Raw genomic sequence first — 15,114 nt, forward strand, 5'->3', positions numbered from 1 at the left:
GAACCACTGATGTTGTTGTCTTGTTGTTTTTCATGTTTTGATTTCCAGGCCAAGATCATGTGTTCCTCTACTTGCAAGTGTATTGGCTGTAGAAACTATGAGGAAAGCCCAAAGAGAAAGTCAGTGGGCTGGGCAAGTCCTTGTATGATGATGTCTGAGAAAGGCATGGGTCAGAAGAGCAGGTAATATAAGCTGATCTCTATTCTTGATTAAGCTGAATCAGTATGACATATGTTTCTCAAAATATGTTTCACATATCACTCTGAAGATAACAACCTTGAGAATGTTGTTTAACCAGTGCCAGAAAAAGAATTGGAATATAATGAATCCATTGTAAAGTGAATAGTCACAAAGAGTCTACTGTTGCATCTCATCTTTAGTCACTCTGATTCAGCTTTTTTCCTTGGTTTCATTTGCTATTTGGTTATCTCTGGTTCTAAGAGTTCAGAATATAGTGTGTTTTAAACCGTTTTGGCAGCAGACACACATTCATTTGTGAGGGTGAGTGCGAGTTCCAGAGCGCCTGTTTCTTACCAATCTGGTTTTGCAGATGTGGTTACACCCATGGCATGTTTTGTGATGTTTATATTATTGTACAGTGGGTCATTGTTGCCACTGTTGTAACCCGAACTACACTGTCCTTATAATGGTATGGTCATGCAGCTGCTGGTCATGTCTATAACTACCCCCCCCATCCTTGTTTATGGCTTTCATCTTTTAATTCTTTAGCTCCTGACAGGTTAAAGCCTTCTCTTATTTAGCTCTGTCACCATGGCTCTGTGTGTTGATAGGTGTCCACTGGCGTGCATCACGCTTGACGTGGTGGAAGCCACATGCGGCTGCCTCCTGGCCCAGGCTGAAGAGGCCGAGAAGGAAGGGTGTACTTTGTCTCAAGCTGAGCAAATGATTCTCGAGGAGTTTGGTCAGTGTCTGACGCAAATCGTACAGTCGATATTCAAAAGCAGTGGCTTGCCTGTGTAGCCTCCAGAAAAGAGGAGGCGAGAAGACATTGTCCACAGCTCAGGGCATAAGGGAGTCATGTGTCTATTTCTGTTTTCTTTTGGGAGTCATGTGTTTTTGTTTTGAATGCATATATGACTCAGGCAGTTTGGAATAGTGTTGTCAACTGCACATACCTGTAGCTACGAATGTCTCCTCAAGAATTTGTTTGTACGCATTTATGTATTTATTTATTTATTGAATCGTATTTATTTATTTATTATTTGATGCCATTTACTTTGAAATTAATGTTTCATTGACTGTCTTTCCTTTAATAACAATAATTCATTTTCAACTATTAATTCTTTACAAATGACAGCAGTATGCTCTTCTAAACAGGACTTTGGTATATCTTATCTGGTTTTACTACTTAAGAAGTTAACATTGAGGACCAAAGTAAGCTTTATGCTTTCTTTGCATAACTTTGTTTTTGTCACAAACAATGTAGGTAAAAAAATAATTAAAAAAAACTATGTACTTTGTCAAAACAGTTACCAGCATTTATTTTTCTGTATGTTAAAACAACAATTCAAATTGTCACTGAATCCTGTGTTGATGTTCAAAATAAAAGTGTTGGCATTAAGGAGAGCTATTTGAGCATATTATGGTCTCAAAAAAATGAACCCAAGAGAACGTTCAAACATCATGTTTAATGAAATAATGTTTTAGAGCTCTCATCTTTACAGTAACATGATGGGATCCTTGATTAAACATCCTCTACCCCCCCATCTCCCTCCATCTCTAGGCCTACATGTACGAAACTCAGTCAAAGTGCAGGAATTGATTTTCATTTTAGGCAGGTGTCTTGTTGACGTCAGCATTTGTGGTCAAGTTAATATAATCTGGTCTACCATGATAGGAGACAGCACAAGTAAGAGATGTCTCTCACAGGGGGTTGTATTGAACCTGAGACCCTGTTGCTATTCATGGCAATATAAAGGGGCCCTGGAACATTGCTGCAATCAGATGGTATCACAAACACGAGGGCTTCCTATTCTTTTGGACATGGTAAGTGATGATAAACCTGTTACAGATTTGCAGCTGCATAATGTGGTAATGTGTTGGAGAATTAACAAGTAAACAACGAATACACAACTTTGTTTACAGGGACAGACAACAAGTATATGGATGTACGTAATTTTATTTGTTTTGATCATGGACTCGCACTGCACTGAAAAGGTATGGGATTTCAATAATTTACATACATTGTTATCTCATCACTATGCATTTACTTTTTAAATATGAAATTTGTTAACATTTCTTACAGCAAACTATACGTTCCAATAACTGGGGACCACAGTCAATGATGTACCTCAAAGGCAAATGTGAGTATATCTTTCAGCATGCATGGCGTGCTTATTGATGCAATGCAAAAGTCATGTCACAGTTGAGGTGATTAGAAATCAATCAATATCGATGTACATGAAATGGATTGAATGACAAAAATGTAACACTGTATTGGTCATAGGGTCTATATTGTATCCAAGAAAAGACAAATGTTTTGGCTTCTTTCGATGATGAATGTGATTGCGTCTGTATACATTCTTACAATAGGCTCGATATGATCCCAAATGGACATTTCTAGGAGAATGTTACCTTGAGGGAGTCAATGGGGTGTAAAAATGCATTCTGCTAGATAATTTCAAAAGCAGTGTGCTCATGCTGTTGCAGATGGCAGAAGACACGAACCTGAAATTCTTGAAAATGTTTATGAATCAGAGATGAGCAACTTGTTCACCGTCATCAAAGGTAGGTTGTGCATTGTTGGACTGTTCCATTTCATTTTAATCCAGACATTTATACTTCTGTTGTTACTGATCATGTGGTTGTAGGAGGACTAGAGAGGTTGGTTTTGTAATTTTGAAACCAGGAAAAATTTCAGTGAGCTCAAACTGTGACTAAAAAAAAACCCTCTGCCCCTCCCTTGAAGGAAACTGGTTTGTTATGGTTTGTCGTCTCAGGAAGGGCATGCTAAGTGTGAAGTAAAAGCGGCTGCATAATTAAATTGATGTGTACTGTAATGTGTTTTACCCAAGGATTTCAAAAACTGAGGTCAGTGGATTCCAGAAACCCCAAGAGGATGTTCACATCTGAGAATCTTATGATTCGTTATGTGAATTAGATGGAATGTATAAAGTGCTTTATTTAATGTAATGATATTGTTCAGGAGAGACACTGATTTACTCGTCATTTTTAGTGTCAAATCTTAATGTGAACTCTGGTTTGTTAATGTATTTAATAAAATAAACTTTGCCAAATACTATTATTGTTTATTGCCCAAAGAAAGTCTTGCAATATTGTTACACTGTCTTGTTACAAGTGACTCTGAGCATTATTGCCATAAGCATGTATCATCAAGCCAAATTGAGAAGAGTCAGATTAAATATTCTAAATTTAAGCAATATATCTTCAGTAGATAATATATCAGATTGGTCTAGCTCAGTGTTTCTCAAACTTTTTCAAACCATGGACTACTTAACCAAAAAACCTCATGGACCACCTAGCTTAAAAAAAAAAAAGTTAACCTACTTCAACAGTATATTACACAATAGGCCTACTCACTAAACTACCTTGCTTATATTTGCACCTTGCTTATTATGTTGAGGATTCATATGATTTAAACTGGCGTAGCTTACATAGGCAGTGTTGCAGAACTGTTTGGATTTACATACAAGTTGGTTCAATATTGCAAACAACTCATCTATATTATATTTTACCACGTCTGCTCGTGGACCACAATTTGAGAAACAATGGTCTAGCATCTCAACATTTAGTGTCCTCATAGTGTTTCTCTTAGTTATGGACTTACTTTTCTGAAAGGAAGCATGAGCTTGACCTCATCACTTGCCAGTTTTCACAAAGTCAACAACCTTCTTTTCAACATCTGACAGCCCCCCTGAATTCCAAATGAGAGCTGAGTGGAACAAAACATCCACTCCCTTGGCGTTCCTAGGAGCAAGCTTCAAGTACTTGGAGATAAACAGCTGCATAATATTGATTCAAATTTGGAAAGTGCAACAGTTAGTAGCACTTTCAATAAAGACAATTGTACAGCAAAATAATGACAGAAAACCAGCAATAACCACACGGATTGTCAATACTTCTCGAAAGGACATTTTTAGTCACATTTTTTAGGACATTTTCGCCAATTTAGTTTTGTAAGCTATAGGGAAACAAAACATCCCATTTTTTTCAGCTGGCCTTTACATAGCTCTGTACAATATGTCTCACACATCTGACATCTTAAAAACCTGACAGAATCTTAAATTTTTTTTATACAAGTAGCAAAGCATCCACCCTATATGTATCCCATACCATCAACAATTGACATGTTGAACTACCTCATTCACCACTGTATACCTCAAAAACAGGGCCTCAAAAGCCTTAAGGGCCCTTTGGAGATTTTAGGCACTGTAAAATCATCTAAAGAATCTGTCATAAAAACAATTGCTACCAGAAAAAATGAACATGGCTTAGAGGTGCATAGCAAGATTTCTTCTGTGCACATCGATAGTAAAGTGCAATTCATTTCACAATGATTCAATTCACATTTCAGAGGGAAGTACTAGTGGCTCAGAGAGGAGACTTTGTGCTCTGGTGCACAGCTGTCAATTTAAGCTCATAGACTGACCATAAATAAGATGGCAGACAGGTTCTTTAACCACAAGACTATAGCCTGCAAAATAGGCTTTATTTCAAAGAAGCCATATATGCCACGAAACCAACGGTTGGAGAAATTCAGAGGTAGGAAAATATCCGGCTTCAGAAAGTCTTGCCATATGGTTCAACCTGCCTGCGCACTTTAAACAGGTGATTTCACTAATTAGCCTTTTCATCTACATGGCTGAAGAGTTGTGCTTAGTGCATGGGGAAATGTGCTGCTAGTAGGCTCCTTTCCCTTTCTGAAGCCAGGTTCCCCTGTCTCAAAAAATCCACCGACTTTGTATATTTTCTGCTATTTGCTTATGCAGAATGATCAGACTCACTAAGACGTTTAAAACACAATGTGGTCCTAACAGGAAGACTAGCCATACGTGTGTGTATGTGCACGTGGATCAACTTGATATGGGCTATTCACAGTCGGTCGTAAACGAATACCGATGTCGACGCTATTGCGCATGGTGAACTGAGCTGTGGGTAGAAGTGAAATGAGGACACCGCTGCGATTAAAATGAAACTGCTTCTCCACTCTAATGTGTCTGGCCAATTATATATTAGCAGTCCAATATGGACGCATCTGATTGGTAAACGTACACCAACTTTTTTACGTTGACCTTAAATAGCACTTGGCAGGTGAACAAAATTCAACCCTTATCCTGAAGGACGTGGGCGTCTGAGTTCTTCCCTGTGAAGCTACACTCTCGTTGTTTTGGAATTTGGAAAAAGAAAGGCTACACACGTCCGAAAAAATGTCGGGACTGACTCGTACTTTTACCTTCCTTAGAAGTACAGGAACACAGATCATCCAAAAAGCCAATATTAGCCACAAACCAGCAAAGCATGTCCTGTCTACTGGCGTAAGTACCCACTGCGACTGTTGCGCACTTACCACGGAGACATCCTGCGTTTGCGCTTTTTTCCCTTTTTAAATGTAAATTCACCAGGACAATTATAGACTGTATATTAATGTGGAGTTTAAAATCGCATTGTAATACGTTGTCTAGACAGGCGATTAAACACTGAGTTTTTAAATAAGTCTAGTACGCCATAATCTTGTTATTTACCACACGTAGACTATACCGTTAATGGCGCAGCAATCTCCAGCATCAACTCCTTCATAAACGACTTTTTATTTTAATAAAAGCATTTAACCTGTTCTTGTATAGGCCTATTAGCCTATGCTGATTGATCGGTCTTGGAGCATTGTTCCTGACCAAAATAAGGTTGAGAAAGCAATTATGGGAGCGAAATCACGCAGACTGTCCTTGTAATCAATCTAATCAAGGATCTTTTGTTAAACTGCATGGCAAAGTCCTTTATTTTGCCTGGACAGTTGAAACGGGTTAGTTTACCTTGCACCATTGTAAGAAGTGAAAGTGAATAGACGTATGCAGTCTGAATCAGACTTGCTTTTTTCTTGTGGTATTTGCATGCCGAGTTTAAATTCCAATCAGTCTGTTGAAAGGGAGCAGTCTTTTTTCTTTATGGTTTTGATGAATGTAAGCAAATCGTGTAGAGCCAGTGTTTAGAAACAAAACCGTAAAAAGGCCCAATGTTTGAAATGGGACAATATTGCATCATTGAGTTTTGTCCCATTCGACTCATTTTAACCTTTAAATTAGTAGCCCTACATACAACTTCAATTCATTGACTTAGCTTGTGAAGGCCACATCAAAATACTTTTTCGATTTTGTCATTGATACAGGAGCAAGCCTTTGTGATGGCCACCATGTTCGTTACCATACTGGGGCCCTCTGGATGGATCCTGGCCAACTTGGAGAACTACAAGAACAAAGTGTGACCTTCAGCAGCTGTGATCAGCCACCCGTCCATTCCTTCCATATGAGCCGTCCAGTGTGCTCCTCTTAATAAATTCTTGTATCTATAGCCTACATTAGTTTTGTAACCATTATTTCAAAACCCAAAAGGCTTACTAACCTGCTTGAACAAAGTACTATTGGGGCATGGTCTCCAATTAAATATGATATGAACTTTTAAGAATTTTTGGTCTTTCTAACATTTGTTCCTAAACATGTGGGAAAAAAACAAACTGCTTGGTACTGAATTGTGGAGTTTGACCATTAAACAGGACCATTAGGGGGTATTATAATGGGCCTTTTTCACAGTAGCCATTTTGACATCGGGCCAAGGCGATACTTAGCCAATGACATTAATTGAGGTGCTGATTCTGCTACACTGAAACTGAACAGAGACGTCATTAATGTATTTAGTAACACCTGCACCTGCCCTACTATTCCATGTCACAAAGGTTGCGTGAGCAGGTGGGCAAACCCCAGGAAGTACAAATCCTGCCATGTATCCCTTAACCTGCACACTTAACACAGGTTTCATGAACAGGTTTACTGGCTGAAGATCACCTGGTTTCGTGAGTAGTTCAAAAAAACATGTGCTATTTGTCCACCTCTATATAGCAAGTTGGGCTACAACAGAAAAGGTTCATGTATATTGTTTGTCAGGAGTGTTTGCCATGCCTTCATATCCTAGATGCATCTTTCTTGGATGCTAGATATTAAAAATCATGTAAACCAAAATCAGAGATTTGTTTGGAAACACTATAGAGAAATGTAAAAGGATTGTGAAAAATCTGCTTTCTGAAGTAGATTAGGAAAAGCATATGCATATTGTACACAACTGTTTTCACTAATTAGCTCATCTATCTGGCTGAAGAGTTGTGCTCATGAGAATGAGCTGGTTTAGAAAATGGCTGGAACCAGAGTGGTAGAAAAAAGTGGCGACATTCCCATAAGAAACTGGAAAAAGATGGCAGTGCTTTTCCCATAGGGCTTTTCCATGCCAGTTTCCGGGTTATGGACAGTTATGGGCACTTGGTCAGTAGCCAATTAGATTACACCCTCTAGCATCCAGAAATACATCCCACCCTCCTGCAATGCAGCATTCAACGCAGGCTTTTTGGAACTATTGACCATGTGGCGGCGACATCAACTCTTTCTCTATGGCTCTGGTTGGAACTACGAGGTAGGACAGTTCAGCAGTCAGCAGACCTGCTCACAGCAGAGTATACCATTCATTTCTTCCATGATTTTGAGACTTAACAGTAATAGTAGTACTTAATAGTAGACTTGGCAAGTATATCAGATCTGTCCGGGTGTTTTTTTTTTTTTTTTTGTGGTGTGCTAAACTCAAACAACTTTCCAGCCAGGTAGATTGTAACTACCTATGGCAAGTTGCACTGCAAGTTGGCTCTGGGGTAGCAAAAATCAAAGTTCACTGTCTGAACGTACCGAAGATCACAGTACCCACTCGAAAGCAGAGAACAAAAGTGTGTAGAGCAAAACATTTTAACAGGTTAAGTTAGCAAGTGTGATCATTTAAAAACCCAAATGTTATTTCCCATAGGAAAAATCTCAAGATTCCGGATCTCCTGATATGGGCTAAGACGGCAGCTTTTTTGTAGGCGAACCTCAGAGGTCTATTGGTAGGGGACTTCCCACAGCGGCCAATCAACAGCCTAGAGCAGGGGTCGGGAACCTATGGCTCGCGAGCCACATGTGGCTCTTTTGGGAACTGCATCTGGCTCTCGGACAAACCTGCCATTTGTTTACTCAATAAGTCATGAATAATTTTGGTACTGTATTAAATTAAAAATGGACCTACTGAAATCAAAATATTAAAATAGTGTTCGAAATATAATATATGTTCACGTAGTTTAATCCATCCCATGTATGTTCTCTACCGCTGATGTTCACGGTTACGTCGATGTACTTACTTATTTATTTAGCATAAATGTGTGTATGGGTTTTTCATGCAGATGCACACCACCCTCCACACCTTGTGGCTGCATTTAAACTAACCTCAATGATATTCTATTTGATTCAGGTATGGGAAGTAGAAACAGGTAATTTGCCATCATACATTTTCACTGTTAGGCAATACATATACACTACATGAAAGATGTGCTGCAATGTAATCAAGCCCATCTAATTTGTCTGAAAATTTGTATGTCAGAGATGAACATCTTCAGAAATAATATGCTCCAAACAATAACATAACATAACATAAGGCAACCCACTTATTCAAAGAATTAAGGTTTGGGTTAGCCACACAAGATACACATTGTCAAGAAACTATACTGATACAGATTTTTGGACACTGGCCTTTAATCATAAAATGATAGGGACAGTTTCCTTACATTAAATACAAAGAAATGTTCAATTCCATTACTGCTAACCAATAAAAAAAACGTATGTTAATGAAGCTGCATTAACAAGCGAGTAGGTGTACAAATAGATGTAGAGGTTAGGTTAGGATATCCTGGGCTTGCTGCTCCACCAGGATGGCCATGTTCTTGACATCCCCACACCAGAAGTCCAGACGATCCTTCATGCCTTTAATCTGGAGCAAATCGATTGGCAAGACAGTTTAGCAAATTAGGCATAATCACATTTAACAATGCATAGTTGCACATGAAAATCATCAGAAGGCATATCAAAATCAAGTGATAACCAGCGTGATCTCATGAAGAGGATTTGGACAATCAGTACCTGCTGTATATCCAATACTCTTGGCTGGACCCAGGTCATCTGAACCTTCTGATCCACCTCATCAATGTTTCCCTTAATCAGCCCAACAGACAGGGCTTTCATAACCAGCAGTTCCACCTTAAATGCACGCAGTGAAGGTCAGTCATGTCACACTACCATCTTCCATTTCAAATGGGTGAAAGTGCAAAGCTAATGTACCTCGTTCACAGGGACTTTGGTGCTCTTAGAAATTTCATGGAAGGTCAGCTGTCTGTTGTTGGCGGGGCGAGTGAAAGTCATCTGAGTGGTGAGATTAGGGACAAGTTGTGTAAACTAACCCACCATGATTGTATTCAACACCACACTAACAGTGCCTAACAGTTGCATATTTATGACAAAAAAACATTTGGGGTCAACATTTAAAAGATTGTGTTCACTAACAAGTTAAAGTTAGATAAAAACAGCCCATCATGAAATCACTGTTTTCATTACTGTCAAGTTTTAACATTGCTTGCATGTAAGGGTGAATCATGGTGCTTTAGTCTTGTTATGGGATATGCCTGAATTCTCATGTGCCCTGGCAAAGAAAACATTCGACTACAACAAATAAATGAAATGTCTACTAAGTCACAAAAATCTCAATAAAATACAATCTGCTGGAGTGAACAACAGAATGGAGGAGACTTAATCGAGTGAGTCGGCCCTACTAAAGTAATGGATTGACAGCTTACCTCCATCACACAGAGCAGCTGGATCTTTTGCATGAGTTTGGGCTCTTGTGCTGCTAGGTCCGGCTGACAGAGAAAAGGTTTGCACAGCATTTTGAGCACCCATGCTACATTAGGATGTGCTTTTTAATCTCATGAGTAATGTTGTGCTGATGTAGTAAAACAGTTCAGGATTTACAGGGGCAACAACACAAAACAGATGTTACCTGCTGTCCCCAGGCAGACTTGAAGTTCTGGAACTTGTCCACATTCCCACCATTGAATGCATAAAGTGTATCAATTAACCACTGCTTGTCTGTGTTTTTCAGAGATTGCAAAACAGGATGCATGAGCTGTGGACAAATGCATTATTAGGGACATTCAGGACTGCACAGGTCAGTATGAGACAATTCCTTGTATGCACAAATGAAAGAATAGTTCTTACCAGTTCACCAAAGTTGTATACTCCTTCCCCTAAGAGGCCAGCCAGGCCTAGTGTGAATGCCCTCTCTTGCTGCTCTGCCTCTGTTGTCAAAACAAACAAATAATGATGATGAACACTTAAAACTAACTGCAACCCTATTTCCATACAAGTTGGGAAACTTTGTAAATAAAAACAAATTGTGATAATCTACTGTTTTTGAACACATTTTAAATATGATGCCAGCAACATGTTTCAAAAGGCAACAAAAGGCTGGAAAAGTTGTATAATGCTAAAGAAAACACAAGGAACATTTCATAATTAACAAGGTTAACTGGCACCATGATTTGGGTATAAAAAGACAATCTCAGAAGTAAGGTATTCATCACTCTGAAAAACTGTGTGGGCAAATAATGCAACAACACTATAATATAATAATATATATATTTATAGTACATAATATCATTAAAATATTCAGAGAATCCAGAGAAATCTTTGTAGGCAAGGGACAGGACTGGATGGCTGCGATCTTCAGGGCCTCAGATGGGACTGCATTAAAAACAGACGTGTTTTGTCTTTTTTAAAATCATTGCATGGGCTCAGGCTAACTTCCCATGACCATTATCTATAAACAAACCACAATTTCTGGTTAGACTCTACCATGCAAAAAATAAACTATATTTAGACATGATCCAGAAATGCTGCGGTCTCATCTGGGCCTGAACTAATTCAAGATGGACCTAGAAAAGTGGAAAACTGTCCTGTGGTTAGACCAGTGAAAATTTGTAATTCTCTTTGGAAATCATAGATTGCACGTCCAGGCTCAAGAGGAGAAGGACCATTCAGCTTGTTATTAGTGCACAGTAATACACCAGCATCTGCAATGGTATAGGTATTAGTACATTAATGCCTATGGCATGGGCAGCTCATACATCTAGAAAGGCACATACATATATTACAACAGCTAAAACTGTCTGTCTGCAGTCCGGAGCTGTCACACTTGGTGCATCATGAAATGATAAACCTGATTAAGAAGACCTCAGACTGTTGAGCAGATGAAATCCTACATTTGGAAGAATGGGACGAAACTCCAGCAACCGGTCTGCTCAGTTGCTAAGTGTTTAGAGACTGTAAAAGGAGAGGTGATTCAACACAGTGGTAAACATGCCCTGTCCCAACTTTTTTGAAACGTGTTGCTGACTTAAAATTCTAAATGTACACACCTATATATACACAGTATATGTATATACAGTATACGTACATTTGCAAAGCAGGAGTGATGCAGTGATGAAAAGTGTATACGAATGGAATCGCAGACTGCACCCGTACGTAACATGCCCCCACCTTTAATTTCAGTTGTCTCCCTCACCTTCTGTTCTGCTGCAGTGGCAACTGTACAAGTGGTGGTAAACTCTAAACTTGTGAATATGAACCATTCATACAACTAACGACCACAGGCAATATGTTATCATAGCAGAGGGTGGTGACAGTGTTGGTCACACTTGGACTTACCTGGCAGGTCTTTGATATCAACACACCCCAGGTAGCGCAGTGCATCCTTGTAGTAGAGGGCATGGGTCCCCATGATGCGGTAGTATTTGCTGGACAGGTCGTAGAAGCGGCCATGCACAGAGGTCACACCGGGCAGGTTGTTGAGCATCTCATCCACGTCTTCAATTATTTTCTTCACGGGAGAAGAGACAATCAGACGGTAGCAATAATATTCCTATATATAATATATAAACACTTCATTCTGACACGTGTACAGCTCCTACAGCAATAAGTGTGGAGGTACCTTGGTTGCTGGGAGGTCATTGATCTCGAGCTTCAGGCTGCCGATTGTGGTCTTACACAGGATGACTGCTTCATCACTGCTTTTGACCTTATTTCATAGAGAGAAAGAACAAAACAGAGGATTAGTACACTTCTTTCCCTAAGAGAACATGGACATTATTTGATGATGCAAGCGTGGCTACCTTTTCTTTTGTTTTCTCCAAGAAGCTGATAGCAGTGTTGGGATCTGTTGAGGCACACACGTATACTTCAAAACGTTGCAATCCAAAAAAAACATGACTTCCATATGGGCAATTCCACGCAAAACTGTCACGTCCATAACGCCAACTAAATGCCATGGTATTTGTATGATGCGAATGATTATGTGAAAAAAAAGCAATCAAGAGTGATTGCTCAAATATAAAGTAATCACCATTCACATCATACCATATCATGGCATTGTGTTATGGTTATGGACGTATATATATATTGCCCATATATATTCAATTTTATAGGGAAAGATAAGTGTGGAGACTCCTAACAAATGCAGCAGCTGAGGGAGACAAATACCTGTCATCTGACGGGCCACAAAGAGAATGATTTCCATCAAGGACAGCGGATTGATTCTGTCACAGAAGACAATGGAAATGAAATTGCATTCAATACATGAACAAAGGGCATTTCTGCACTGCATTTCTTTGTCTTTACTTTCAATCCGCACTTTTCTGAGAACAGCTGTGATCTTGGTCTCACTGCAGAGAATAAAACCATAGCTTACCTGTGCTCAAAATCACTGATGAAGTTCTCATAGAGCTACAAAGAGAACACAATGAATAATTTAATTAAATTAATACAGTTGTAAATCTGCAAATAAAAAAACAGATTTTTCTTATCAAATTGATGAAATTACACATAACGAGTATACACACCTGAATAAGGCCATCTCCAGACGCAAAGTAGGGATCTTTCACAAAGTCTGTCAACTTGAGTGTCAATTGATGCCACAATCTAGATGTGAGAAGAATTAGAAAAATGAAACCATTCAGGCCAAACAGACAGACATGAATGGCTAGTACATCTCTGATCAATCAGTACAACAATATTTATCCCTGTAGGTCTGAACTGGTAAAATGTCATATGAAAAACTGACATTTTTAAAAATTAAGTGACTACTATTATAAGTGTGCATGTGTCTAGTACTATGCCGACTATAAAGTCAGACATGACAAAGCAAAACATTTCATTCTTAACTATTTGTAATTCTATAAACAAACATATTAAAATGCACTGAACTATTACGTTCGGTCAACATGTGAATTTCTCACCAAGAGGTGTGTCATTACACTACCACATCCAACCGAAAATGAATTTGGGTTCCCTCTAGTCTGTGTAGACTACTTTATTCGGACAGATAATGAGCTTCAGTACAAGTGTAAGCACTGTTCTGTTGTATTTGCCATAGACACCAACTACTGATGTACACTAATTTTGCATTGCACAAGTGATACAAGTGGGACAAAATGAGATCATCCATGCTGTTGCACAGACCACCAAAAGCAGAATGTCTACTTATGTTACATATTACACCAAGACATAATTAGATAATTTACATAACATCATTAACGTTATACGTGTGGAAAACTTCACTGAATCGTAAGCCCCACTAATGTTTTCAACAGCCCTGGCTGGCATATAATCAGCAGAGCATCCTTTACAAATTGGAATAAGCTTAGGCAATGTTGTTTCTTGTTCACCATTACAAATAGGCATGTTGAATGAAAAACAAGAAGGGCTAAATTCTATGGAAATATTAGACAAAATGGTTTGCTTTGTATTCAAGAACGGACACAGTTAAGTGGGATGCACCGACAGGAGTCCCCCATCGGACGTTTTGGGTTGTACAATAATCTATTCTATAAGTTAGAGTCAAAGCCTTTCATTGATTGAGCTTGATTCAAAGGGTCAAACTTGTTTAACATACAGGCCTAACGATAGAAAGAAACCAAGCAAATGTTTTATTTGTAAGTTTACAATGTTAGGCAAAGACCTAGATGAATAGCCCCAATATACCTACATGCTATGAGGTCGCTGATTCATAGACTGGTAACGTTACTTGCTAAGGTTAATGTTAACTGGCTAACATCGTCACTCGAGTTTCCTTTCGAGATAATGCACGAAAGACAAAAGCTTTACAAAAACGTTGTAAGGAGCAAAAGTTCTTCATCTTGCGACAACCAGCTTGACAGTGCAATAACTTACAATAGTTAATCAGGTACCCATTATGAACAGATGTTAGCCTATCTTGAATGGTAGTTAGCTAGAAGCTAGAGTTAGCGTAACTATAAAGTCACTGGCTAACCAGCATCTATATTTCCAACAATGCAACCCATAACATACCATTATAATGTATGATTTGACAGTCTATAATATCAAATACAGGAACCTGATGAGATGTACTGTGTATAACATACTGTGTATATCATCTAACAAATATAAACCCTTTAAATCTAACTCAATAGCTTCATGACTCAGCGTAGGTTATGACCAATGGAAGAGTTAGCCACTTAATGTTAGCTAACACAGCTACATTGCTAATCAACGTCAGTTCAACCATTTGCTTACTTTTTGTTGTGTAAATCCTCTAGCGTGTGCCATTCTGTGGCGAGCTCTGGCGTTGTACTATTGCTTTGCTGTTGTTTGAGATATCCAGTAACGTCTCTCATTTTAAAATGTTATTTGTTAGCTCCTCGGTTGTTCAAGTCACTAACGTTAGCTACCTAACACTTTCTCTGTCAATGAGGCTGCTCTTCTGGCCAATCAGCACAGTTGAAGATCTTCTTCTCCTAGATCTACTTTAACACTCGAAATTCATTACCGCCATCTACTGGATATTTTGATCAGACAACTAACCACAGCATATTTATTGTAGTGACCTTCTGCCCCCTGGTGGCAAATTGATGTAATTGATTCTGGTTAAAAAGGGTTGCAAAAGTCAGATTACTGGTAGGGTAGTTTAATAAATGAAATGAGTGTTTCCAGGTTAAAAGTTTTC

At 38.8% G+C, this 15,114-nt stretch overlaps 2 protein-coding genes across 2 annotated transcripts; one reads left to right on the plus strand and one right to left on the minus strand.

Moving 5' to 3' along the window:
• Positions 1-5,297: 5,297 nt before the first annotated feature.
• On the plus strand, positions 5,298-6,551 carry cox8b (cytochrome c oxidase subunit 8B). The gene is made up of 2 exons (XM_076265276.1): positions 5,298-5,516; positions 6,365-6,551. Exons 1-2 carry the CDS (start codon positions 5,409-5,411, stop codon positions 6,458-6,460), a joined length of 204 nt encoding a protein of 67 aa, XP_076121391.1. The 5' UTR covers positions 5,298-5,408; the 3' UTR covers positions 6,461-6,551.
• A 2,227-nt stretch (positions 6,552-8,778) lies between these two features.
• psmd13 (proteasome 26S subunit, non-ATPase 13) lies at positions 8,779-14,785 on the minus strand. Its single transcript, XM_076265301.1, has 13 exons — positions 14,685-14,785; positions 12,992-13,070; positions 12,841-12,875; positions 12,633-12,688; positions 12,266-12,309; positions 12,085-12,171; positions 11,802-11,973; positions 10,314-10,393; positions 10,096-10,221; positions 9,893-9,955; positions 9,381-9,461; positions 9,183-9,299; positions 8,779-9,033 (listed from the first exon to the last, which is right to left on the minus strand). Exons 1-13 carry the CDS (start codon positions 14,783-14,785, stop codon positions 8,938-8,940), a joined length of 1,137 nt encoding a protein of 378 aa, XP_076121416.1. The 3' UTR covers positions 8,779-8,937.
• Positions 14,786-15,114: the final 329 nt, after the last annotated feature.

Source organism: Alosa pseudoharengus, unplaced genomic scaffold, assembly GCF_046254945.1.
Source record: "Alosa pseudoharengus isolate Yale_2024_CS ecotype anadromous, Long Island Sound unplaced genomic scaffold, YU_APseudo_1.1 YU_APseudo_1.1_scf_10, whole genome shotgun sequence".
Taxonomy (NCBI): domain Eukaryota; kingdom Metazoa; phylum Chordata; class Actinopteri; order Clupeiformes; family Clupeidae; genus Alosa; species Alosa pseudoharengus.